This window comes from Sciurus vulgaris (assembly GCF_902686455.1).
Source record: "Sciurus vulgaris genome assembly, chromosome: 7".
Lineage (NCBI taxonomy): Eukaryota > Metazoa > Chordata > Mammalia > Rodentia > Sciuridae > Sciurus > Sciurus vulgaris.
This window is the reverse complement of record NC_136467.1, coordinates 139750527-139774433: the sequence shown is the minus strand read 5'-3', so window position 1 is coordinate 139774433 and position 23907 is coordinate 139750527. Positions and strand designations below refer to the sequence as shown.

The window sequence follows — 23907 nt, the reverse complement described above, 5'->3', positions numbered from 1 at the left end:
TGTACTACAAGATTTGCTTAATTCTATTAATATACACTACTGACATATAAAAATTGTGCCACTGACTGTTTATGTGTCTCCCCCCAGACTGCAAATGCAATCAGGGGACTTGTAAATTCCACTGAATCTTCACAGTGCCGGACATAGGTATTAAGTAAAGTCATTAATTTAATGAAAAATGTCTGGATTTCATTAGTTTCTCTTTGATCCAAAGGAATATGCCTATATTTCATGGTTCTTCAACCAAAGTTTCAAGAACTCTTCAGGAATCATTTTCATAGATTCAAGAACAATTCCTTCCTCTTGGGGAACAAAACAAAACACTGCCTTTTTGTTGTTGTTATCGTTGCCCGAGATTCAACCCAGGGGTGCTCAACCACTGAGCCACATCCCCATTCCCCCCGCCCTTTTTTAATTTTTTTCTTTTCTTTTTTTGAGACAGGGTCTCACTAAGTTGCTTAGGACCTCACTAAATTGCTGAGGCTGGCTTTGAACTTGTGATCTTCCTGCCTCAGCCTCCCAAGCCACTGGGAAACACTATGTATTTTGAAGATATCCAAAAAAGGCATCTTAGCTACTTAGTGATTTTTCATTGCTATCTCAGTGACTTTTGCCAGTGCTTAGTGGTACCCACTGTCCAGAATAAGCTAGAACAGGGTTTTAACTTTTGAAGTATCCTATTTCCACTGGTTTCCTTCCCTCCACCAGGTTCATAACAGGTAGAGAAATATGGAAAGAACTATCTTCAGAAGACCACTTTCTAACAAGAATTGCAAAGGGACATAAAATTTTAATGTCCTTCTTATAGTAGGTTATTTAGTAAACAAATTATTTAGGCCTGTTTTGTGATAAACAAAACTGCTGCTAAATGCTCTTGTGTGTACATACTATTGAACATATTATTAAATCAACACACAAAACTTCCAAAGTCTAAATGTTTATTGCCAGAACAGCAAACTTCATAAAGACCCCTTTTTAAAGTACATAGAAAATGACAAGCAAAAAAACAGGAAACTCCAACCAAAGGAAATCAAAGGTTGCTGCTATCATGCACATAGTCAAAGAAATACCAAGCCAAACAAGTGTATTAAAGGGTGTATGGGTTACACAATCTACATTCTTAAACTAAAGGAAACTCACTCCAAAATGCTTGGGGTAGGGAGGGTGTGGTGGGAGGGGGGAGTAATTTTCTCCTAATACAGAAAATGGAAATATGTAGATGAGAAACAGAGTGATAATAAACACATCAGAGATGGACCTAAGTTTTGTCTCCAGGAATATAAACCTGCCTAATGGGCAAAAAAAAATTCAAGAACTGACCAAAAAGCTAAACACAGAAGAGAAGAAACAAATTCTAAATTCAATTTGTGCTCTCAGTACAAGTGATTACCATTTTGAATACACTACATTGAAGTGTACCGCATTAGTTAAGATGAACTGAAAAGATTAAAAAGCCAGAACAGCCTTTCTTACTTGATTTCAACTATGGCTATTTTGAAGCATAGAAAATTCTATCACTACACTGCAAGCACAGGGTCTTCTTCCTTTTTTTTTTTTTTTTTTTGTTACGTAATAAAATAGACATTCATTCAAATGGATCCGAGGCATAGCAACCATTTCCAGCTGACTACGAGTGCCCAATAGAGCTACTGCTAAATGAGTAGGAATAAGAGTAGGAAGAATTTCCTGTGGCATCAAAGCTTCCTCTCCGGGAGCCACTGCGGGAGCCACTGCGGGAGCCAGAGCGGGAGCCAGAGCGGGAGCCAGAGCGGGAGCCTGGAGCTGAAGACATGTTATAAGGGCTAGGTAAGCCCTTGGACGACACGGAGGCCGCTTCCAGAAGGCGTAGCCCTGTGATGTCTTCTACCATGGAGCGGTTCATGGCATCCTTATAGGATATTTTTAATTTTGTTTTGGGGCAGGTCAGGATTTTGGCGTAGCTGCTGGTGTCTTGCAGCCTCTGAGCTGCTCGGCCGTCGATGAACCCTTTTCTGATGGCTTCTTCTGTGCTTATCCTCCCATGTACTTCCGGATCAACCAGGCCACCAGTGAGGAACTGGAACTCCAGGAAGCGCTGACCTGCCTCATAGGGGAGCCATTTTTCCTTCACTGCTTCTGCTGCCGACATCTTCTTCTTCCCCTTCACACCTTCAAAGCCAATGAAGGCCTTCTGAGCAGGCTTCAGCCTGGTGGCCATATCCTGGTCAATTAGACCCTGGGAGACCGCATCCTGAAGAGACAGCTTCTGGCCAGTGGTCGGGTGGATGATACCACCAGTGCAGGCCTGGGCCTCCAGAAGCCTCTGACCGGTGATGCTATCCACGATGCCTCTCTCTATACCTTCCGTAATGGAGATTTTCTCCAGGTTTTCTGTGTCAAAGATGGCCGCAATGGGGCTGGATTCTTCCAGGGGGTCGGAAAGAGAGCTGCTCCTGATGGTTAAATTCCTGACACTGGAGATGGTGGAGATCTTACTCACTGATTCATGTCGGGAGCTGCTGAAAACATCATCATTAACACTAGTGCACATGCCACCTCCGTTGCCGATGCCATTTTTCAAGGAGATCATGTCAGCGAACTGGGTGAGGCTCAGACTGCCAGATCGGTACTGCTCGAAGAACTTCCTGTCAACAAGGCCCTTGTCAATAGCATCCTGAATGTCATACTGACTGCCCGTCTTCCTGTCCACCAGGACCACCCTGGTGGAGCCATCTGACCCCGTGATGGTTATTTCTTCCCACTCACATTCCTGCTCACACAGTTCTTTGAAGGTTTCGTAATCGATCAGGCCCTTCTTGTAGGCCTCCTGGACAGACATCTCCTTGTTGGTTTCTGGGTCAACTATGACCACTCTACGCTTCCTGAGGGTATTCTTCTGTGACGTCTGTACCTGTTTCTTCTTTTCTTTCAGGGGCAGAAGACAGAGCCCCGTTTCCTCATCCTTAATGCACCTTTCTTTGAGTTGCAGATAGGTAAGATTTTCTTCAGTGTTGGGATCGAAAAATCCTTTGGTATCATCACTTGGATCTGAAAGAATCTCACTGAGCTCCTCATTAAAATAGCCCCTCTTGTACGCCATGTCAACTGGTAAACGATGGCTCTCCTTCGGATCAATGATCCCTCCAGTTGCGATCTGTGCTTCCAGTAAGCGAATGCCATGGCCCTTTTCAATGAGTTCCTTGTTCATGGCTTGGAACAAAGAGATGATGTTTCCAGTTTCAGGGTCATTATACCCAGTGACAGCCCGTTCTGCAGACAGGAGCTTCTCTTTGAACTCTATGCCCACCAGACCTCTTTTGTAGGCTTCCTCCACGGGTAACCTCAAGTTGCTAACGGGATCCACTATAAAGCCAGTGGCAGCTTGGGCTTCCAGCAACTCCAGAGCAGTACCAGGTCGAACTAAGCCAATTTTCATGGCCTCATAAATGCCAAGCTTCTGTTTTGTGGTCTCATTGTATATGCCTGCTATGCAGCTTGAACCCTGGAGGAAGTCCTTAATCCTCTCACCAACCTCATCATAAGAAATCTGACCTGATTCCAGTTCGTTTACAGTGGATGGTCTCAATATACCAGAATCTACTAGTTCAGTGACGGTCACAGGCTGTCTGATTCCCTGGAAGGACATACTTCTCTTCTGTACTGTCAGCAAGAGCAGACCAGTGTGGGGTTCGATTCTGCACCTTTCCCTCAGTTGCATGTAACTGACCTTCTTTTTGGTGACTGGATCCACAAAATTCTTCTGACTATCTCGGGGATCATTCAGGGACCGATACAAATCTCTGTCAATCAGCCCACGGGCCAAGGCAACATCTTTTGGCAGAAAGACACTATTCACAGGGTCTACTACACCCCCTGAAGCGATCTGGGCTTCCAGCAGGCGCATTCCAGTTTCTCTGTCAATCAAATTCTTCTTTATGGCTTCTGAAACAGACACTGTCTTGCCTGAAAATGGATCATCGAAACCAGTGATAGCTTTTTCTGCCGTGTAAATCTGCTGGCGGTCATCGAAATCGATGAGATCCCGAGCTATGGCATTGTCTACGGTCAGCTTCTCATTCCGGTGGGGGTCAATGATACCACCTGTGGCCGCCTGGGCCTCCAGAAGCATGACAGTGGATTCCGGGGTGATTAGTTTCTTTCTCTTGGCCTCTACCAAAGAGTATTTCTCCTTAGGAGAGGCAGACGCTCCCGCAATAGCTCCTGCGCCCCGAAGGAAAGGCTGGATCTCAGAAGCAACTTCTTCCACTGACTTCTTGCCCTTCAACAGCTTGTCCAAGGTTGCTTTGTCAATCAGCTGGCACTCATACAGCTGCATCGCCGTCACCTTCTTCCTCAGGCCATCGAACACCAGCTTGGAGGAGTCGACAGTCCATTCGTACTCGGTCTGGGTCTCTCGGTGGGACCCATAGGGGCGCTGCCTGAGTTTATCTATCTCTCTCTGAAGCCGGCAGCGTTCTGTCTCCAGCTGGGACTGTGTCTCCCTGGAAGAATCCTCCAGCTTTCTCCTGCACCTCTCTTCGATCCTCTTGATCTCCGCTTGGAGCCTTTCAATCTCACTCCTAAGGCTGTTCTTCTCCCTCTCACTCTTTTCTCTTTCTGACTCTATCTTCCGGATCGCCTCCTCCTTGCGGGAGTATTGAGTTTTCCACTGGTTCAGGTCATTCTGGATCTGCTGTTTCTCGCTCTCCAGGCGCTGCTTCACTCTGCTCTCTGCCTCCAGGGATGCTTTCAAACGATTCAGCTCATCCTCCAGCCTCTGCAGCCTTGCCTTGTCTTGCTCCAGAACTTTGATTTTCACCAGAAGGCTCTCTCTTTCCTGCACCACCTGAGTGCACTGACTCTTGGATTCCTGAATCCTATTAGATGCCTAGAATTTAAAAAGAGAAGGGAGAAAATAACATTTTGATCATATCACATGTCTATCATCATGTAACTTTCTTTCCTGTATTTTTTTAAACTCATTTACTTGTTTTTCCTTTCTGTGTTTTCCCTAGATATACTGCTAACTTATAATCTTATAAATTTATGGAGAAGTTCTGTAAATATATCTTGCTACAAGTATAAATGGCTTCATACTTACTGTTTCTCTTTTTTTCCCATAGAAGTAACTAGGAGAAATTACTTAAAAATAATTATGGTTTGAAAAAATATGGAGAGTTTTAGTCCAGGTTATCATTCCTGTGATACCTACTTCTCACCTGTTACAGTTATGCTAACGTATTTAAGAAAGCAATACCAATATACACATCTACATGCACCCCCCCACCCAACCCCACACAAATATTGTCTGTGGAGGTCAAATGTATTAGAAGTTAAAGAAGTTATCTTTAAATTAGGGGTTAAAAGAAGAAAGGACAAACAGAAACATTAGGATCGTGATCAAAATAGAACACAACATAATGCACAAATTTTAAAAAATGAGAAAAAGAAATAGAATGCATGCAAAAAAATCATCTGAGCAAGCAAGAAAAAGTGATTTTAAAATTGCACAGAAAAATGCTTTAATATGGATTTGAGAAAAGTTTGATTTTAAAATGCATATCCTAGCTCACTAAATAAGAAGCTACCTTCTATCTTACTTATTTATTCATTTTAAATTTTGTTTGTTTATTTTAATTTTTTGGTGCTGGGAATTGAACCTAGGATCTCATACATGCTAAAAGCACATGCTCTACCGCTGAGCTCCACCCCAGCCAAGAGCTACCTTATAGAAAGGAGAGAACAGCCAGAGAAAGTGATCTTACATCTTATTCTTATGCTAGGTTGGTTTTGTTTTGTTTTGTTTTGTTTGTTTTTGTATCAGGGATTGAACTAAGGGCACTTTATCACTGAGTCACATCCCCAGGCCTTTTTATATTTTATTTAGAGACAGGGTCTCTCTAAGTTGCTTAGGGCCTCACTAATTTGCTGAGGCTGGTTTTGAACTTGAATCCTCCTGCCTCAGCCTCCCAAGCCACTGGGTTTACAGGTGTGCACCACCACGCCTGGCCATGCTAAAGTTCTTAAGAGCCTGGCCAAACACAGGTTCCACACAGATTGACAAGTGATAAGACAGAAGGGTGAATAGCACTAAAATTATTTTAAAGCAGTTATCTGGATTTTGATAGGTAGTAGTTAAGCAATAGAAAGGAAAATTAGACATTCTGGAAGCATCCACGTCAGTAGCAAGAGCACACAGTTCAGAAGAGATGACCGTAGAGTGGATCATTTGGAAGAAACAGTGAAGCTGTGATCAAATATTTGTGAATACCTCTAAAGCCTGCTTTTGGAATTTCTCAATTTCCTGTCTCAAATTTTCCCTCTCTCTCTGTAAATCATTAATCAGCCCCTGCAGTTCCAGGGTTCGGTTGTTGCTGATCTGCAGCTGGCTCCTGAGCTCGGAGATGGTGGCGTTTTTATCGCTATCCGCTTCGCTGCGGCCCCTCCGCAGCTCATCATATTCCAGCCTCAGGTTCCGCAGTTCTTCCTCCAGCATCAGGTGCTCCTTGGTCAGGTTCTCTGTGAGTGACTGCAGCCTCTCGATTTCTATTTTGCTTTCGTTTAGGCTTCTGCTCTTATCTTCTATGGCCTTTTGGAAATGCTCATTCCTCACATGAGCCTGCTTGACATTCTCTTGCTCCTGCAGCAGCTGCCGCCTCAGGGCCTCGACCTCGGAGGACAGCCTCCTCAGCTCCTCCTGGGTCCTCTGCTTCTCCCTGAGGTGGCCGTCCAACACGTCCCTCTGCTGCCGGAGGTCATCCTCGCTCCTTTTCTTAACAATGGACGCCTGCTCCAGCTGCTGGGTCAGGCTGGTGATTTTGATGACTTGCTCTTTCAAAGACCGTCTCATGCCTTCCAGCTCTTCTTCCAACTTCTTCCTCTTGGAAGAGTCTTCGGACGCTGTCCTCTTCAGTCGATTCAGCTCCTCTTCCACTTTCTGCTTCTGCAACTGCAGCTCCTTCAGGGAACTTTGGAACCGTGTGATATCCTGATCCTTCACAGTCCTCTCCTGGGAAACCCTGTCGTAGTCAATTCTCAGGCGCGTCAGCTCTTGCTCCTGAACCTTCAATCTGCTTATGGTCTCGGTCGCACTGCTGTTGGCTTTCTGCAGGTCGTACTGGACCCTCTGCAATTTCACGTTTTCCTCTTCCAGGCACTTCCTTTCGTTTGTTTCTTTTTCTACCAGCTGTTTTAACCTCTCTATCTCCTTGTTTTTATCCTGGATGGTCTTGGCAGCGTCGTCGAGAGACTGCTTGTATCTCATGCTCTCCTCAGTTCGCATCTGAGTGACCTGTCTCAGCTCGATCTCCAACTGCTGTTTCCTCTGAGACACCTCCGAGCCAGTGGCCTTTTGCTGCTGGACGTTTTCTTCAACCCTCCTGAGATTCTCCGTGGTCTGGGCTAAGGTGCTCTTTAGCCTCTTGATCTCCTCGGATAAGCTCCTGTTCTCTCGGGTGAGATTGTCTATCTGAGCCCGGTAGCCGCTGGTGTCCTCCTCCTTCTGCATGGTGAGCTGGTGGATGGTGGTCTTGGTGATGTTGATCTCGGTCTCGAACTGGTTTTTCAAGCTAATGATCTCCTCATCGTAACTGTTTCTTACCTTACCCAGTTCGTTTTCGTATTCCCAGCGGCGCTTGGCCTCTTCCTGAAACTCGGCTTTGAGCCTTTCGATCTCCTTATTTTTGTCCTGAATGGTCTTGGCAGCCTCTTCCAGCGACTGCTTGTGCCTGGCGTTGTCCTCGGCGCGCTGCTGGATGACCTGCTTCAGTTCAATCTCCAGATGCTGCTTCTTCTGCATGATCTCCGATCCGCAGGCTTTCTGCTGAAGGGCGTTTTCTTCAGCCCGCCTCCGCTGCTCGGTGGCCTGCAGGATGCTGTCATTGAGCCTGACAATCTCCTCCTTCAGATCTCGGTTCTCCCTGGAGAGTCTGTCAAGCTGGTTTCTGAGATTTTTGGAATCATCCTCTTTCTGCATGGATATCTCCTTGATGGTGGTCTTCGTAATGTTAATCTCTGTTTCATACTTGTTCCTTAAATTACTCATCTCCTCATTATAGTGGTTTCTTACCTTTGCCAGCTCATTTTCATATTCTCTCTTCCGGGCGCCCTCCTCCTGCAGAAGAACCCTCAACCTCTCTATCTCGTACTCCTTCTCCTTGATGGCTTTCTCAGACTCTAATTTCTGCCAGCCAAGGCTCTCCTTTTCGCATTGCCTTGCTTTTTGCAGTTGATCGTAGTCGTTCTTCTGTTGGTCAAATCTGTCTTCCACCGTCTTCCTCCTGCGCTTCTCATCCTCAATCTCGTAGGTCAGCCGGGTGATCTTCTCGTTGAGCTCTTTTATTTGGGCGTAGCACTTGTCTAGATTTTGCTTGGCTGACTTCCCGTCCAGTTCAGCTTGTCTCTTCAGCTCCTCCAGGCTCACGAGCTTCGCCTTGAACTGGGAACACTCCGCCTGGTATTTCTGCAGGTTCTGATCCAGGAATTTGTTCTTGTTGCAGTTTTCCGAGTTGGCATCTCGGGCCAGCCGGAGCTCCTCTTCCAAAACCTCAATCTTGGTGTTTTTCAGCTGTGGAAGTGAAAACAGAAATTAGGTTGAAAGAGAAGCACCTTGCATCACAAGAAAGAAGGAGTACGTTTCCCCGCCCAGACCAATATGCACTCTTGCTCTTTACACAACCATCCTAATCCGCCCCCCAACACACAGACACACTCATAGCGAGGAGGCAGAAACCACTAGACAACAACTCAAGAAATCCACACCATCAGCCTCATTCTTCCATCAGCTTCTTGCATAAACCCAGAATGACATGTCACCTTTGAGCCCCCATTTCCTCATCTATAAAATAGTTTCTTTCAAGATCAAAAGCTTATGATTTCACAGAAGATGTTCCTCTTTCTTTCTTTTTTGTTTGTTTGTGGGGTTTTTGTTTTGTTTTGTTGGCACCAGGGATTGAACCCAGGGTGCTTGACCACTGAGCCACATCCCCAGCCCTTTTTATTTCTTATTTTGAGACAGGGTCTTGCTAAGCTACTAAACATCTCACAAAAGTTGCTGAGGTTGACCTTGAATTGTGATCTTTCTGCCTCAGACTCCTGAGTTGCTGGGATCAGAGGTGTGTGTGTCCACACCCTGCCAGATGTTCCCTATAAACTCAATTCCAGTATTAGAAAGGAGTAGTAAATTAAATAGTTAACATGAGAAATTCAAATCCAGCTAGTCCAGGATGTGCTTATCCAAAAATTTACACAAAGAAATCCTTGACTAAATACCTATAAGTTATTGTTTTTTTTCCAGCGAAACAAAATGACTACAATTTTGCAAATATTATCTAAATCCATTTAGAGGAGCATAGGCTAATCCCAAACTCACAAACTGTATCACATTAAATTTTTAGAGGAAATTCAGTTTTATCAGTTTCCAAAGCCACGTTTTAATGAGGCAATGATAATTACATTCTATTCTATTTTTTTTAATTCTTATTTTTCTGGTACTGGGGATTGAATCCAGGGGTGCTTCATCACTGAGCTACATCTCCAGATCTTTTCATTATTGAAATAGAATCTCGCTAAATTGCCTCAAACTTGCAATCCTCCTGCCTTGGCCTCCCAAGTAGCTGGGATTACAGGGATGCACCACTGTGCCTGGCTCTATTTTATTTTTTTGATGCCCCAAGGAAATCAAGTCAATACCTTCAGATCTTCCAAACTCTTCAGCATCTCGCTTAAGAATCTATAATAGTCTCCAGACCTTGTAAGTAGTTCTATGTACCGAGCATGAATATCTGCAGCCTTGGAGAAAAGGAAGAAAAGAAAAGAAAAAAAAAAAAAAAAATATATATATATATACATATATATATATTGCATTACATTTTTAAAAGTTATATGTATTCTATGCAGGCTGATCAATTTTGCCTTCTAAGATAATGGCATAGTAACATGATCATTTAAAAAATAAATTCCTTTCGTTCATGTGTGCCTGTTCCAAAATCTAGAAGAACAGCAAAATGAAGAGCCCAAAACATTTATACTCCATCCTCATTGCTCCAGTACTTTTTCCCCTAAACCATCTGATAGTTGATATTCTCTAACATTTTTAGGGAAAACTTGTCTTTTTCTCTGATATAACTCCCACTTTTTAGAAGTCTCCTTCACCAAACCCAGAAATCTAAGTCTGATTTCTGCAAAGACTAATATATAATGACACATTTAGACTCCATGGATCAGTTCCTAAAATGTATCATGCATTGATGACTCAAACTAGAGGGGGCATAACCTGCTATTAAAACTTTTCTAGTGGGTGTGAAGCAGCAGGGGTGAATTCAGGATGAACAGGCAAGAAACAGGGAAAAGAGAGGCAGAGGGAAGGCTGAACTCTAAGAGGTATGTACAACATGTACCTCCTGCAGAATCACCCCAGATGGGGACTGAACCATGGTTCTCTTGATAGGTATGTTCAGTAGAGTTTCCAGGCCCGAGGTATATGATGCCAGCTGGAGTTCATAATCCTACAGAAAAAAAGTTTAAGGAAACTTTTTTTTTTTTTTGCAGTGCTCCTGACCAAGTCCCAGGGCCTCAAGCATGCTAGGCAAGCGCTCTACCACCAAACTACACATAGCCCTTAGAAAAACATTCTTAATGGACTTAAAAGGAGTCACTAACAGCTACAATTTCAGATTTAAATCCTTAAATTATTTCTAATCACCAACCCCAAAGACTGTATTGTGCTGTAGGATCTAAGCAGTTGATAATTATGTTATTAAACAAAGCATGTACATTTTTACATGTTAATTGGAGAATTGTGCACAAAGCACTAATCTTAAGAATAAAGACTAACTAGTTCCAGAGACATCGCCAATGTGCCATAAATTCGAGTTAATGGATAAACAAACTTTTATGGTTTGTTGAGGAAAGAGAAAACAGAGAAGTCATAAATCACCATCCTCAAAAGTTTATAATCTTTAAAGCAAATAAAGCAACATTCTCAATGAAACCAACATACCTTAATTGAGTTTGCACAAAGTTCAGCAATTTTTTGCACTTCTTCAGATTTGTCTCGTTTTCCAGATATTTCATTGTGCAAGTTCTATACAAAGAATGTAATTTTACAAATATTAAAACATAAAGTTTTTAAAATAAATGTTATTTCACTCTTTTACCATGGTGACTAGTTTTTATTTTTTCTTTCATTTATAACTACACATATGGGCGTCTTGCTTTCAGTTATATTTAGGAAAAGAACATTTTTTTTTCCATTTAGGGAAAAAAAAAAGTTATATGAATCATCACCATCATCATTATTTATAAAAGGTTACTTTCTAGGCAGGACTGTTTTCTGGTTTTATCACCTCAATTTATAAAGCTACTTTAACAGAATATGAGAAGAACAATATTATATTACTTCTGCATTCATAATTGCATTCCTTTTTAAATACCTCAAGTCACTTTTCACCTGGGCATTTTTTAAAGCAAAATGGATTTATAATATGAAATCTTTCAAATTAGTATTATTATTTCAAATGAAGGTATTGCTGTGAAAACCAGAAGAAAGCACAGCCTACACCCAATTAATCTTAAAACAACTTCGGGACGACAAAATGACTTGTACCTTCTGCTCATTCAAAAATCGCATGACCGTGTTGGAATCTCCAAACTTCATGGACTCCAAGGAATCCTGGCGGCGCTTGGCATCATACAGCCACTTGCAGAAACTCTGATAGTTGTCACGGTAATTTCTTAGTTGTTTAATTTGTTTCTCAAGGTCCCATAATCTGGGGAAAAGAGATAGAATAAAATTATTATGATTACTGTTATTAGTTCCTAAAATATGCACATACTGAGCCACCCAGCAATTCTGCTGTAAACACATGTCCAACACAAACACACATGAACATTCACAGCAGCATCTTCCATCTGGAAAATGGAAACAACCCAAATACCCATTAAACAACAAAAGAACATGTAGAAGAGCCAAACACTGGAATACTATCTGTCATAAATAAGAACTGCTACACTATGAATAAGACTTGAAAGCATTATACTATGATGTGAAATAAATCCAAGGCCATATATTATATTCCATTTATATGGAGGGCCCAGAATAGACAGATGAAGAGTGCCAGGAAGTAGCTCTGTGATTGTCTAGATCTGGGGCACTGGGAGATAAAGGGGAGTGACTGCCATGAGACATGTTATGGTGAGATTGCAATAAACCACCCAGTCGATCTTAAAGCAGGAGATGGAACCATCTTTATTCACCAGCTGTTGATCTGGATTCACCAGCAGGCAGGACAGAGGGGCGGGCTGCAAGTCAACACCCTTCAACCCCCTCCAAGGGTTAAAGTGCACCTTTTATATCATAAGTAAAGCATGTCAGTATGTTAATCACAAGTGGCTGTTGCTATGATTTAAATCCATAAACAGACATCATGAGATCTAAAATCATAAGCAGAAGGGGAAGTGGGTCAAAAAGACCCAAGTTGAGTACAAGTTAAAAAATGGTTACTAATGTCTAGACCATCATTCTTTGACAGGTACATTGTCCAAGAAAAGCAAGAGCCATGGGCTGGGGATATAGCTCAGTTGGTAGAGTGCTTTCCTCGAAAGTACAAGGCTCTGGGTTCAATCCCCACCACCGGAAAAAAAAAAAAAAGGCGGGAGCGGGAACGAAAACGAGAACAATTTCACACTGTATAAAAAGAACAGAAACCTCTGCCTTTCTAAGCAAGGTGTGCTAAGCAGGATCAGGATGGCAGAGGAGAGTTTTCTCATGGGAGAAACATTTCTTACAAGACATGGAGTCTCAGGGTAAAATGGAGTCTGTTTGGTCATTGCCCATACAGCCTGGCCCCTAACAGATATGGAAAATGTTCAAAACTCATGTTGTAGGGCTGGGGATGTGGCTCAGGGGTAGAGCGCTTGCCTACCATGTGAAAGGCCCTGAGTTTCAACTCCTGCACCAGGAAAAAAAAAAAGAAAAAATAAATCGGGTTGTGATGTTTGCACAACTCTGAATATGCTAAAATCTACTGAATCACGTTTTTAAATGAGTGAATTGTATGTAACATCTCCATGATGATTTTAAAAAACACAAAAATTGGGCAATAAGTAAAGAAATTCAGTAGACCTTGATTGGTAGATATTTTAGATCCTCATTTGCAGTAAGGCATTTCCTTTGCGAACAATTTAATTTTGGGACAAAAATTCACTCAAAGCAACTCCTCCTTCAGATGGTCATCTCAGGAGTTTATAGAGCCTAAAAGAGCTTGTCAAATGACTTCTGCTGTTTTTCCAGGGCCCTGGCAGGCCATAGGGATCTACTCTCCATTGCAAACAACGCTGCCCACAGGCAGTCCATGGAAAGAGCACTTACAGGCTTCACTGCCACACAAAACAAAAGCAATGTTTTTGATAGTGCCTGCGTCAAGAGGTATTATCCACTGGAACCACCAAAAGAGAAGAAAGTGGGAAGGGGTTGGCACACCTGTAGTCTATCTGTTTATCGATTTTTTGCCAGCGATCTGTCAGCTGTGTGACTTTTTCACTGAACTTGCCCAGATCCAGGTCATAGAGTGGATACTGCTGTGAGGTCTGAGAGTGGATCTGCTGGGCTTTCTGCAGTTCCGTCTTCATGGTGGCCAGCAGCGACTTCTTCAAGTTCAAGTCATTTTTTATTTTCTGCAAGAGATTTTTAAACAACAACAAAAAAAAATGAGCACATGCAAATTAATCTCTTCTTCCACTCTGCCACACCACAAATCACTAAATTAAAAAAAAAAGTTAAAGAAGGTTTATCAAAGTCTTTATTTATATTTCTTAGTGATAACAAACCTAGGAAAATACATTCACTGAATTACTACTTCTCAGTATTTATTTCAATGACCTAGTTCCCTTTGCTACCCTTGTAACAAAGGGTTGAGTGTATAAATTGGCTTGAGAAATGATAAGCATTACATTTTATTCCTGAATAATTATAATACCTATGAACACATAAAAGGTTCTGAGAAGCCCCAAAGTAAAGAAATCAGCTGGACTCTATTACCCAAACTAATCCCACCACAAATTACTTTCTTATAAAGTTCCTGCTAATGCATGCTGGGAAACAAGAGTTCCAGAGGTGACAACTGATGCCAACTATGTATGGCAATGAAAATCCAGTAATCCTCAAAACTCATAAAATGTAAGAAATCTGAATAAAGTATGAACTTTATTTCATATTAATATAGTTATTGATTCATTAATTATAACAAATATACAAATGTTAAGGTGTTAAAAACAGGAGAAACTAGGTACAGGATATATGACTCTGTACTATCTTGTCAGTTACGGATTTTTCCATAAATCTATAACTCTTCTGAAAGCAAAATGCATTTCAGGAAGTTAAAACAAGCCAGCTGGGTGGTGCATGCCTGTAATCCCAGTGACTTAGGAGACTGAGGCAGGAAGACTGCAAATTCAAGGCCAGCCTCAGCACCTTAGCAAGACCTTATCTCAAAATTTTAAAATAAATAAATAAATAAAAGGTTGGGGTGTAAATCAGCATTAGAATTCACTGGGTTCAATTCCAGGAGGAAAAAAAAAAAAATCAAAATAATGCTCATGGAAACTAAGTGAGGCTTTATAGTGGGAGCTGGTCCCTGTTACTTCCTGTGAACTGAGCTGCTGCTACAAGCACCCGGCATTACCTTCAGTCCACAGCGGTAAGCCTCCACTTTATCCAGGTCCAGGCAGACGGTTTCCTCTTCGGTGAGCCTGGCTTCGTAAACCTTCAACATGTCCTCGGTTTGGAGAACAGCCTGCAGTAGCGCTCTCACTGTGCACAAGCTGGAAAGAGCAAGAGCAGCAGAAAAAATTGCTGGTGACATAATCACAGGGTGAGCACTGAGTTCCTGCCACTACTCATGAAAAAGAATGATCCAATTTACTTTGCCTATTTTATAAGCTGTGGAAGCAGTCATCTTTTTCTTTCTTGTAATTCAGATCACTATTTCACATTCTCTGAAGAATTCCAAATATGCCTTAATTCTAAGATACGTGAGGAGAGTTCTAAGACAGCCAAAAAGCAAAATTAACTCCTTACGCTGGAGGTCACTCTCCCCAAACCACAGAGAAGTGTTAAGGAAACCTCTAGTGATAAGAGGATCCATAAGGCAAAAGCCCCCGGTAAGCCACACACATAACAGTAAACGAAGTCTTCAAGACTGTCACTTGGCAAAAGCAAAACGTCTTTTAGTGTTAGCTCTGCTTACCTATTTAAGTAGCCATCCGTAACACCGTTGATATTTTCTAGTTTCTGGAACAGTCCAAACACCTCATTCTGTAAATAGCAGTATTTTTCAGAACCTCTGAAGTTTGCAAGCATATCTTTAAGTTGGTTGAGAACTTCAGCAATTGCTTGGGAATCATTCTGTACACTCTGTCAAAAAAGAAGAAAAGCTCTTCTTATTAGTTGCGTGATTTTTGGAAATTTATTTTTATTTTATATACTTAAGGTGTACAACATGGAACTTTCATTTACATATGGAAAATGACTACTCAAGTAAGCAAATTAATATATCTATCACTTTCCACAGGTTGTGTGTGTGTGTGTGTGTGTGTGTGTGTGTGTGTAAGAACCCTCAAATTTACTCTTAGCTAACTTAATTTCTTTCTTTTTTGTGTATGTGTTGTAGATTTTGTGTGTGTGTGGTACTGAGGATTGAATCCCAAGATGCTTTACCACTAAGCTATATCCCCAACCCTTTTTACTTTTTATTTTGAGACAGGTCCTCACTAAGTTGCTGGCATTGACCTCGAACTTGTGATCCTCCTGCCTCAGCTCCCCACAGTGTTATTTCCTATAGTCCTTGTTCTGCAGGACTCTAGACCTCTAGACTTATCCCACACAACTGCAAATGTGTATCCTCTGACCTATATCTCCCCATTTCCTCCTGGGCCCCATTCCTGGTAATCACTATTCTACTTTCTATTTTTATGATGCTGACACTTTTTTTTGATTCTACCCTTAAGTGGGATCATGCACTGCTTATCTGTGTCTGGCTCATTTCACTCAGCACAATGTCCTCCTCCAGGTTCATTCATATGGTTGCAATTAGCAGAATTTTTTTCTTTTTTAAAACTGCATAATATTCCACTGTGAACATATCACAATTTTGGCAAAAAGTGCTTAGTACTCTGCATTACAGCTGTGATTTTTAGGATCATTGTTGTCCTTAAAAAGTTCTATTTATAGCAATAAAAAACAGACTGGTATACTTGCCTATAAACATGCTAACCATGAGGTTTTAATTCATGTACAGATAAATGTAAAAATATAAGCAGAATCAAGCAAAATATTAATGGATCCCTACCTTGAGTTCATTGATTTTCACTGTGATGTGATGTGAAGACCCTTGGTCTGTCAGCAGGAGGTTTTTAAGTGACATCCTGCCCTCACAGTGCTCCATCTGCCTGCGAATCTTCTGGAGCTCCATCAGCAGCCATGTCTCTTGCTTGTCACTTTCTCTGTTGGTTTCAATTACTTTATTATGGTTGACATCTTGGCAGGAACCAACATGAGTGATTTCAGTTGTGGTTACTGTAAAAAATAAATTAGGACCACAAAAATCAGAATTCCCAGCTGGCAGGATGCTAGGCCTCAAAAAATATCCATACTGAATAAAAGTATGCCTACTGCCTTTGATTTGGCTCCAGAAATTCAGTGTATAAATGACTTCAGATATATATTTGCTATGGTTTGGATAAGGCTTAATCCCCCAAAGATTCATATGCTGGAATATTGATCCTCGATGTAACAGGATTGAAGTGATAGGACTTTTAAAGGGTGGGGTGGGGCCCCTAGTCAGAGATGATTATATTATGGGGGCTCCACCCTCAGAAAGGATTAATGTCCCTCTCTTGGCATTGGTTAAGGCTCTGGAGACAGGTTAGTTCTCCAGAGAGCATGTTGTTCTAAAGAGAGGCCACCCCATGCACATGGCCCCTTCTGCATTTTGCTTCTCCGGTTATGATTCAGTCAGAGGTTCTTCACCAGACACCATGCCATTTAGACTTTCCAGCCACCAGAATTGTGAGATAAATAAGCCTTTTTTTTTTTTAAACAAATTACCCAGTTTGGAGTCCTCAGTTATAGCAACATAAAACAGACTAAGACAATAGCTTTCAAAGAAATGATCTGATACAAATTTCATACAAATGACTTTCTTTTTAAAACCACATATGTGTTTGAGACAAAGAGTAAGATGGTCCAGCTGACCTGTCTGGTGCTGGGGGTGGCCAGGGAGCTGAATGACCAGTGTCTGGTAATGCTTCTGTGCATCAGTGAACTGAGACTGCATCTTCCGCTTGTCATCATCTCCAAACATCTCGGAGCCCTGGCTATTTCTGATGAACTCTTGGTAATGTAACTCAAGATCAGAGATGGTCTTCATGTAATCTTCCTGCCGCATCGTCTTCAGCTGGAAATTAAGTCATAAGAAGTGATTTACCATGAACCCAGGGTCCTGTACATTCTAGCTAAGCAGTCTACCACTGAGCTACAACACCAGCTCTTTTTCAAAAAATTTCCTTTACGACAGAGTCTCACTAGGTTGCCTAGGTTGGCCTCAAAATTGTACCTCCTGCCTTGGTCTCCTGAGTAGATGGGATTACAGGCATGCACCTCAGTGCCTAATCTGATTATTTTTTTGCTAAAGAATTAATTATTTTCTTTAAATAATATATTAGAGCACAGCAAAGCTGCTTTGACTGTAAAAAGGGGCATGAAGGGACCCCCAAATTTGCCCATTCTGTGTCCCTCTCCTTACTGATCCCTGATCCCCAAAAAACACCCAAAATAAGATTCTTCAGACAACATAAAACCCCCTGATATGGAGTAACTAATGTTTTCAGTGTTCTTCTAAGAGTTCCATCCTGCCCTTGACTTCTGTGATATTCAGTTCACCAGAGAACAGGCTCCAGAACCTTACAATGCCTTTTCCATGGGCATTTCTAGTTCATCGGTTTCTTTGATCAACATTTCTGATTGTCTCATAAGCTACCATATGCTCACTTCTCCTGGCTGCTTTTGATTTGTTTGGTTTTCCCACAGTGCCAGGGATGATCCCGGGGCCCCGTGCATGCTGGGTAAGAGCTCTAGCCCTGAGCCACACCACCAGCCCCTCCTATTCTACACCAGACAGATCAGAACCTCTACGGAAGGCTGAGCATCCTCTCTTGATGAGATGCAAAAGCGTTAACTTCCAGCTCCAAGGTTTGACTGGGAGACTGGGGGCGTAGCTCCGTGCTAAGTGCTTCCTTAGTGTGCACAAGGCCTTGGGTTCGATACCCAGGACTGAAAATAAATATTGCCTGGTAGAAAGGGCACTGCAGTGAGCAGCAGAGTGCTCCCTCCAGGTAGCCCAAATGGTCCTGGGGACATACCTTGGCGATAGTCATGGCCCTGATTTTCTCGATGTCAATCATGCAGTAGTGCCAGGACACCAGGCTCTTCATGTTGATGTACAGCTGGTTCCACAGAGCCAAGATGGCTTCGTAGTACTGCTCAATCCTGGGAGGCGCAAGGGAGAAACGGGCTAGGGTAGGACTTTCACACCTCAACCCCAACAGATGTGTTTACACCGCTGAATGCATCCCTTACAAAGTAGCAGGTACATGTTCAATTTTTAACACTGTCTGCATTTCGATGGATTTGGACTCATCGACTCCCTACAGATACATTCTCTACTTCATCTACATTATAATAGCTCCTCCAAATCATCCTGGATGAAACATGCAATACGATTTTGGTGGTTGAGTTGTTTGCCAGCAACTTTTTGATGGACAGAGGTCTGAGGCAGCAGGGCAGGTGCACCTGATGCTGATGACAGCCAAAGTCTGTTCATGAGGACATGGGGACTCATTGAGCTACTCTCTCTATTCCATGTATGGTTGCAGATTTCCATACTGAAAGGTTTAAGAGAATCTGCTCTGGACAATCTGTAAAATATCCTGTCTATTGATGAGCAAATACTGCTATTAAAGCCATTTTACATTTGTGACTACATGCAAAATGACTGATTTGCTAATAAGGAAAGAGGAACCTCGAAGCAACAACTTTGAAATATGTGACAAGTATGATTCATTGTGACCCCTACATGGTCAATTTTTTTTTTTTTCTTTTTTTTTTTTCCCTACCAGGGATTGAACCCAGGGGCACTAAGTCCCTGAGGCACATCCCCAGCCCTTTTTATATTTTATTTTGAGACAGGGTCTTGCTAAGTTGTTTAGGGCTTCCCTAAGTTGTCGAGGCTGGCCTTTGAATTTGTGATCCTCCTGCCTCAGCCTCCCGAGCCACTGGGTTTTACAGGTGTGTGCCAGTGCACCCGGCTAGAATTTTTTGTTTACTTCTCCAATAATAACCATAGAGTCTTCAACATAAAATTCCAAGACAAAGTAAAGGTGACTTCACATGGTTCCTTTTCTGGGAAGCAATTATGATTTAAAAAAAATGCTGATCAGTATATGCCGCCCCCCCAACCCCTCACCAACCTCCACCCCATCTCTCTCTCTCTCTCTCTCTCTCTTTCTCTCACACACACACACACACTTGCACACAGGCCGGGCTACCAGGATCTCTGACAACTTACTTGGAAGAGAGGTCCACCGCCAGCGGATTCGGAGGAGGAATGATCAGCCCCACGGAAGGGACCAGCATGTCCACGCCGCCCGGGCCCGTCACGTACCACTTGCTGCGCTCGTTGTTGTCCTTCAGGATGCATTCGTCCCCCTTGTGCACGATTTTCTGTAAGGAAACAGCCAGCACCTCAGCTCTGCTCTTCAGAACACATCTCCATCTTTTTTCTCAAAGTTAAGAAACAGAGATGAAAGCGTGTCAACTCTGGACACTCTCGTTTTTTTTTCCCCTTCCAATGAAGCCAATCGTTATAAAACCCAACAATATGGATGCTTTAAATAATTCATGTGAGCCCAGAAGTTGCATTTAGAAAGTGAGTTGCATTGCAGGTGAATTAGGGAAAGTGACGTTCCATGGATAATCTGGGGAAATGGGGAAGTCACCAGTAACATGAGAACTCCTTTGGTGAAGCAAAACTTGACCCTGTGTGTTTCCATTTTGTGAGTTCATGTTTTGTATACTAGACTTTAATAGTATTTAATATTTTAATATTAAGGATTTAATATTGGCAGGAGGGCTCACTCATTTGCTCCGAAAATCTAAACATAGAAACGAAAACACATTATGGTATTGGTGTCCAGAAAAATAACTTTTAAAATTAACCCCAGCATCTAAACTGCTTCTTTTATAAATTAACACCAGCCTCTAAATAGCTAGCTACATTTATAAAGTAGCTCCCGTATCTACATAGCTTCTCAAAATGGCTATTTAAGGGCTGGGAGTATAGCCCGATAGTACAGCATTTGCCTAGCATACAGAGGCCCTGGGTTCAATCCCCAGCACCCCTTACCACTCCCCCACCCCACCCAGGCTACTTAAAATATGACAACTATCTCAACTGGTAAAACTTGATTTTAAATGGTGGAATGAGACAGACATCATTAACCTATGTACATGTGTGATTACACAAATGGTACGAATCTACATCTGTACACCCATAGAAACAAAAAGATGTACCTCATTTGTGTACAATGAATCAAAATGCAGTCTGTAAAAATTTTTAAAATAAATAAATAAAAAATAAAAAAAATGCAGTCTGTAAAAATAAAAAAAAAAACTAAAAGTTGCAAAAAAAAGAAACGATTTTTGTGTATTTTAGTCACCACTCAAATTTCCTTCTTCCTTCTCTCACCACACAAATTCTTAAAATATAACACATAGCAGAACAGACTTCAATGTCTGATAAAGTTTATCTGATATTTTATGTTTCTAACATCCTCCATGATTTTATAAGAAAACAGAGCTAGCTCAGTGGTGGATCACGTGTTTAGCACAACATGGGCTCTGCATCCAATGCCAGCACCAAAAGAAAAAAAGAAGAAAGAAGGAAAGAACTATTGTCCTAATTATTGGCAACTATCAGCTGACTCAAAAGAGCCACTGCATTTGTTCAATAGGTTGCAGCTTTATATATAAAGACACGACTATGCTGCTTATTGAAAGTGAGATTAAATTTTCTTCTTGATTGACAAAAATCTTATGAAAAGAAAAAGAAAAGCTTTGTATCATTTTGAATAACTGTGTACGCACCTGGTCTTGTTTGTAGTCACAGAGAGCCCTGAGGATAATGGGTTTATTGCTCCTGTAGTCTGGGTTCCTCGGTTTCAGCTGTACAATCTTCTTGGACTTGTTTACCAAGTTCTGCACCTGACGCTTGTATTCAAGAATTTTCTCTCGTTCTTTCTGCAATTGCAAATCAAATTATCCTTCAGCATAGATACCCTGAAATTATTACAGGAGATCTTCAAATGACATTAATATAGCTTCCAAGATGTTACTAATTAAATGTCACTGTAATTGCATTAGCTGTAATAAGCCACAAATTTGTCTGCAGGGAACAGGAGAACTTTTTATAAGCCTCTCTAGGAGGCTTATAAAAGTAACCAAGAATTAAGCAGGCAGGAAAGAATATCCCTGAGTGAAGGGACCATAGTGATGGAATTTGAAGTGTTTTCCCAAAAGGAAAGTAGAAAAGAAAAAGGAAGTTCTGGGAACTTGGTTATTTCGTAGGAAGTAACCAGTACCTTTTAGGCTTTTATTTTCAGCAAATAATCCAGATTCAGAGGCAAATGACACTCTCAACAGCAACTGAGCATGCAAAGTTCATTTTGAGAAAAGCCACTGCAAGATGCTAGCTTGAGCTCTAGGTGTGCACTGGACAACAAGACCCATCAACAGTGTGGGCTGCGACTGGGTGCATTCATCTCCCCTGGGTGTAGCTGCTAAATTCTGAAACGGTACCTCCAGCTCCTTGATCTGTTCCAGCAGGTGCTGCAGGGGCATGTTCTTGTCACAGGGGTACTTCTTCCTGATGGAGTCTTGTAGGCCCTTCAGGTAGGCTTCAGTAGACTGGGCCTCTTCAAAAAACTGTTAGAGATGAGAGTGAGTCTCATAAGTGACTAAATGGAAAATGACTTCATAAGCAATATTATGGCTATAATTTGGATCTCAAATGGCCTTTCGATGCCCATATTTTGAAGGCATGATTCCCAGGGTGGTGCTATTGGGTGCTGAGGGAATCTTCAGGAGATGGGGCCTGCTGGGAGGTATTTAGGTCATTTGCAGGCATGACCTTGAAGGGGACTGTGGGACCCTGAGCCCTTCCTCTTCCTCCCTTTGCTCCCTGGCTAGTACATAAGTGTCTTGCCCCACCACATGCTCCCCACCATGACAAGCTGCCTCCATCACAGGCCCAAAGTAACAGGACCCATCAATCATGGATTGGTACCTCCAAAATTATGAACCAAAATAAACCTTTTCTCTTTATAAATTAATGATCTTGGGTATTCTGTGATAGTGATGGAAAGCTGACTAATACAATCATTTAGTAGTTATGTTTCAAGCACTATCATCCCTAAGCCTCTCCTTGGTAAGTGGCTAAAGGAAAGAATTAGAACATTAAGTATTTATGTATGTGATAGCAGGAGACTCAGTGACTGGTGCCCAGGTTACAAATTATGCTTCTGTAAACTGACAACAAATACATAGAATTTATGCAATATTTTCAAGGTTATTTTTGGGGCTTTTTAAAACATACTCAAAAGATAAGGTAGTAAGACCTAAAAAGGTCAATGGAATTATTAATTATAAAAACCTGAAAGTAGGCAGCATTTTCTTTGAGATGAACATCAATGCATTTGGTGATCTGCAGAATCCAACTCCACTGCGTCTGGAGAGTGTCCATGTACGCCTGAAAGGAGAAAACATCAGCTATCTTTCCCCTCTCTGCAGTACAGAGGTAAAGGTGCCTATTCCTGCAGAGGTGTGTGATTCTGCAAAAGCTATGAAATACCTTTTTGTCTAATTCTACCTGTCTATCAAACATTGTCTACTGATTGAAAATAGAATTTCCCACTAGAGAACTCTTGGTATGGGAGAAATAAAATTTTAAAGTTAGTTTTCACAAGTAGCTACCACTGGGACTATTAGTCAAAATGGGTCTTGCCGGAATGGAACAGGTACTGACCAATTAAAACAGACAATGGGGATAGCACTGGAGTGAGGTCCTTCTGCCACATTAAGCCCTGTTCCTGTACAAGTGCTAGATCATGGGGAGGTGCAGGCAGCCAGCAGGAGAACCAGGGATTTAAGGCAGACACTCTAACCAACCACCAACATGGAAGCTTCGATTTAACAACCCACATGGCCATATATCAGAGCTCCCACCTAATATCAGCCTTGAGCACAGCCCATGGATAGCTGTCTCTGGAAGACCTCAGCAATCTATAGCCCAAGTCGACAGGGCCCACTGCCTGGTTCTGTAAACAAGGTTTCATTGGAACACAGCCAAGCTCATTTACATACTGCCTCCGGCTGCTTTTGCAAGACAATGCAGAGTCGAGGAATTGTGCCAGAGATCACATGGTCCACAAATCTGAAACACTTATTATCCATTTTTTCCAGAAAAAGTGTTCAAACCCCAGGCCTAGAGTATGGATCCCAAAATAGAAAAAAGTTGGCAGAGCTTTATGATAGAGAAGAACCATGCATCTAGAAAGTCATGCTTTAAAAGTTTCCCTCAGGGCTGGGGACATAGCTCAGTTGGTAGAGTGCTTGCCTTGCAAGCACAAGACCCTGGGTTCCATCCCCAGCACCGCAAAAAGAAAAAAAAAAAAAAAAGTTTCCCTTTTTCCCTGAAATATAAATTTTATTTTATAATATTTTTATATTATAAATATTTTTAAAGTATATTTCATACAATTTTTAGTTTTAAAATGTTATAAAATTTTATTTATATTTTTATTTAATATCTCCCTAAA

At 41.8% G+C, this 23907-nt stretch overlaps 1 protein-coding gene across 2 annotated transcripts in view; it reads right to left on the bottom strand.

Moving 5' to 3' along the window:
* Positions 1–1538: 1538 nt before the first annotated feature.
* The window catches only part of DSP (desmoplakin), a 46533-nt gene continuing 24164 nt past the window's right edge, over positions 1539–23907 (bottom strand). The window contains exons 9-24 of one of the 2 annotated variants that reach the window (XM_079148804.1): positions 22743–22838; positions 21890–22015; positions 21179–21331; positions 19602–19756; positions 18397–18523; positions 17231–17432; positions 16326–16552; positions 15225–15391; positions 14661–14799; positions 13460–13653; positions 11585–11747; positions 10979–11062; positions 10377–10484; positions 9670–9768; positions 6251–8545; positions 1539–4867 (exon numbers count right to left, since the gene is read on the bottom strand). In XM_079148804.1, coding sequence (XP_079004930.1) covers positions 1628–4867; positions 6251–8545; positions 9670–9768; positions 10377–10484; positions 10979–11062; positions 11585–11747; positions 13460–13653; positions 14661–14799; positions 15225–15391; positions 16326–16552; positions 17231–17432; positions 18397–18523; positions 19602–19756; positions 21179–21331; positions 21890–22015; positions 22743–22838 — 7575 coding nt within the window. In that variant the 3' untranslated portion in view covers positions 1539–1627. The remainder of the gene's footprint in view (positions 4868–6250; positions 8546–9669; positions 9769–10376; positions 10485–10978; positions 11063–11584; positions 11748–13459; positions 13654–14660; positions 14800–15224; positions 15392–16325; positions 16553–17230; positions 17433–18396; positions 18524–19601; positions 19757–21178; positions 21332–21889; positions 22016–22742; positions 22839–23907) is intronic. The other variant, XM_079148805.1, reaches the window with a different exon arrangement.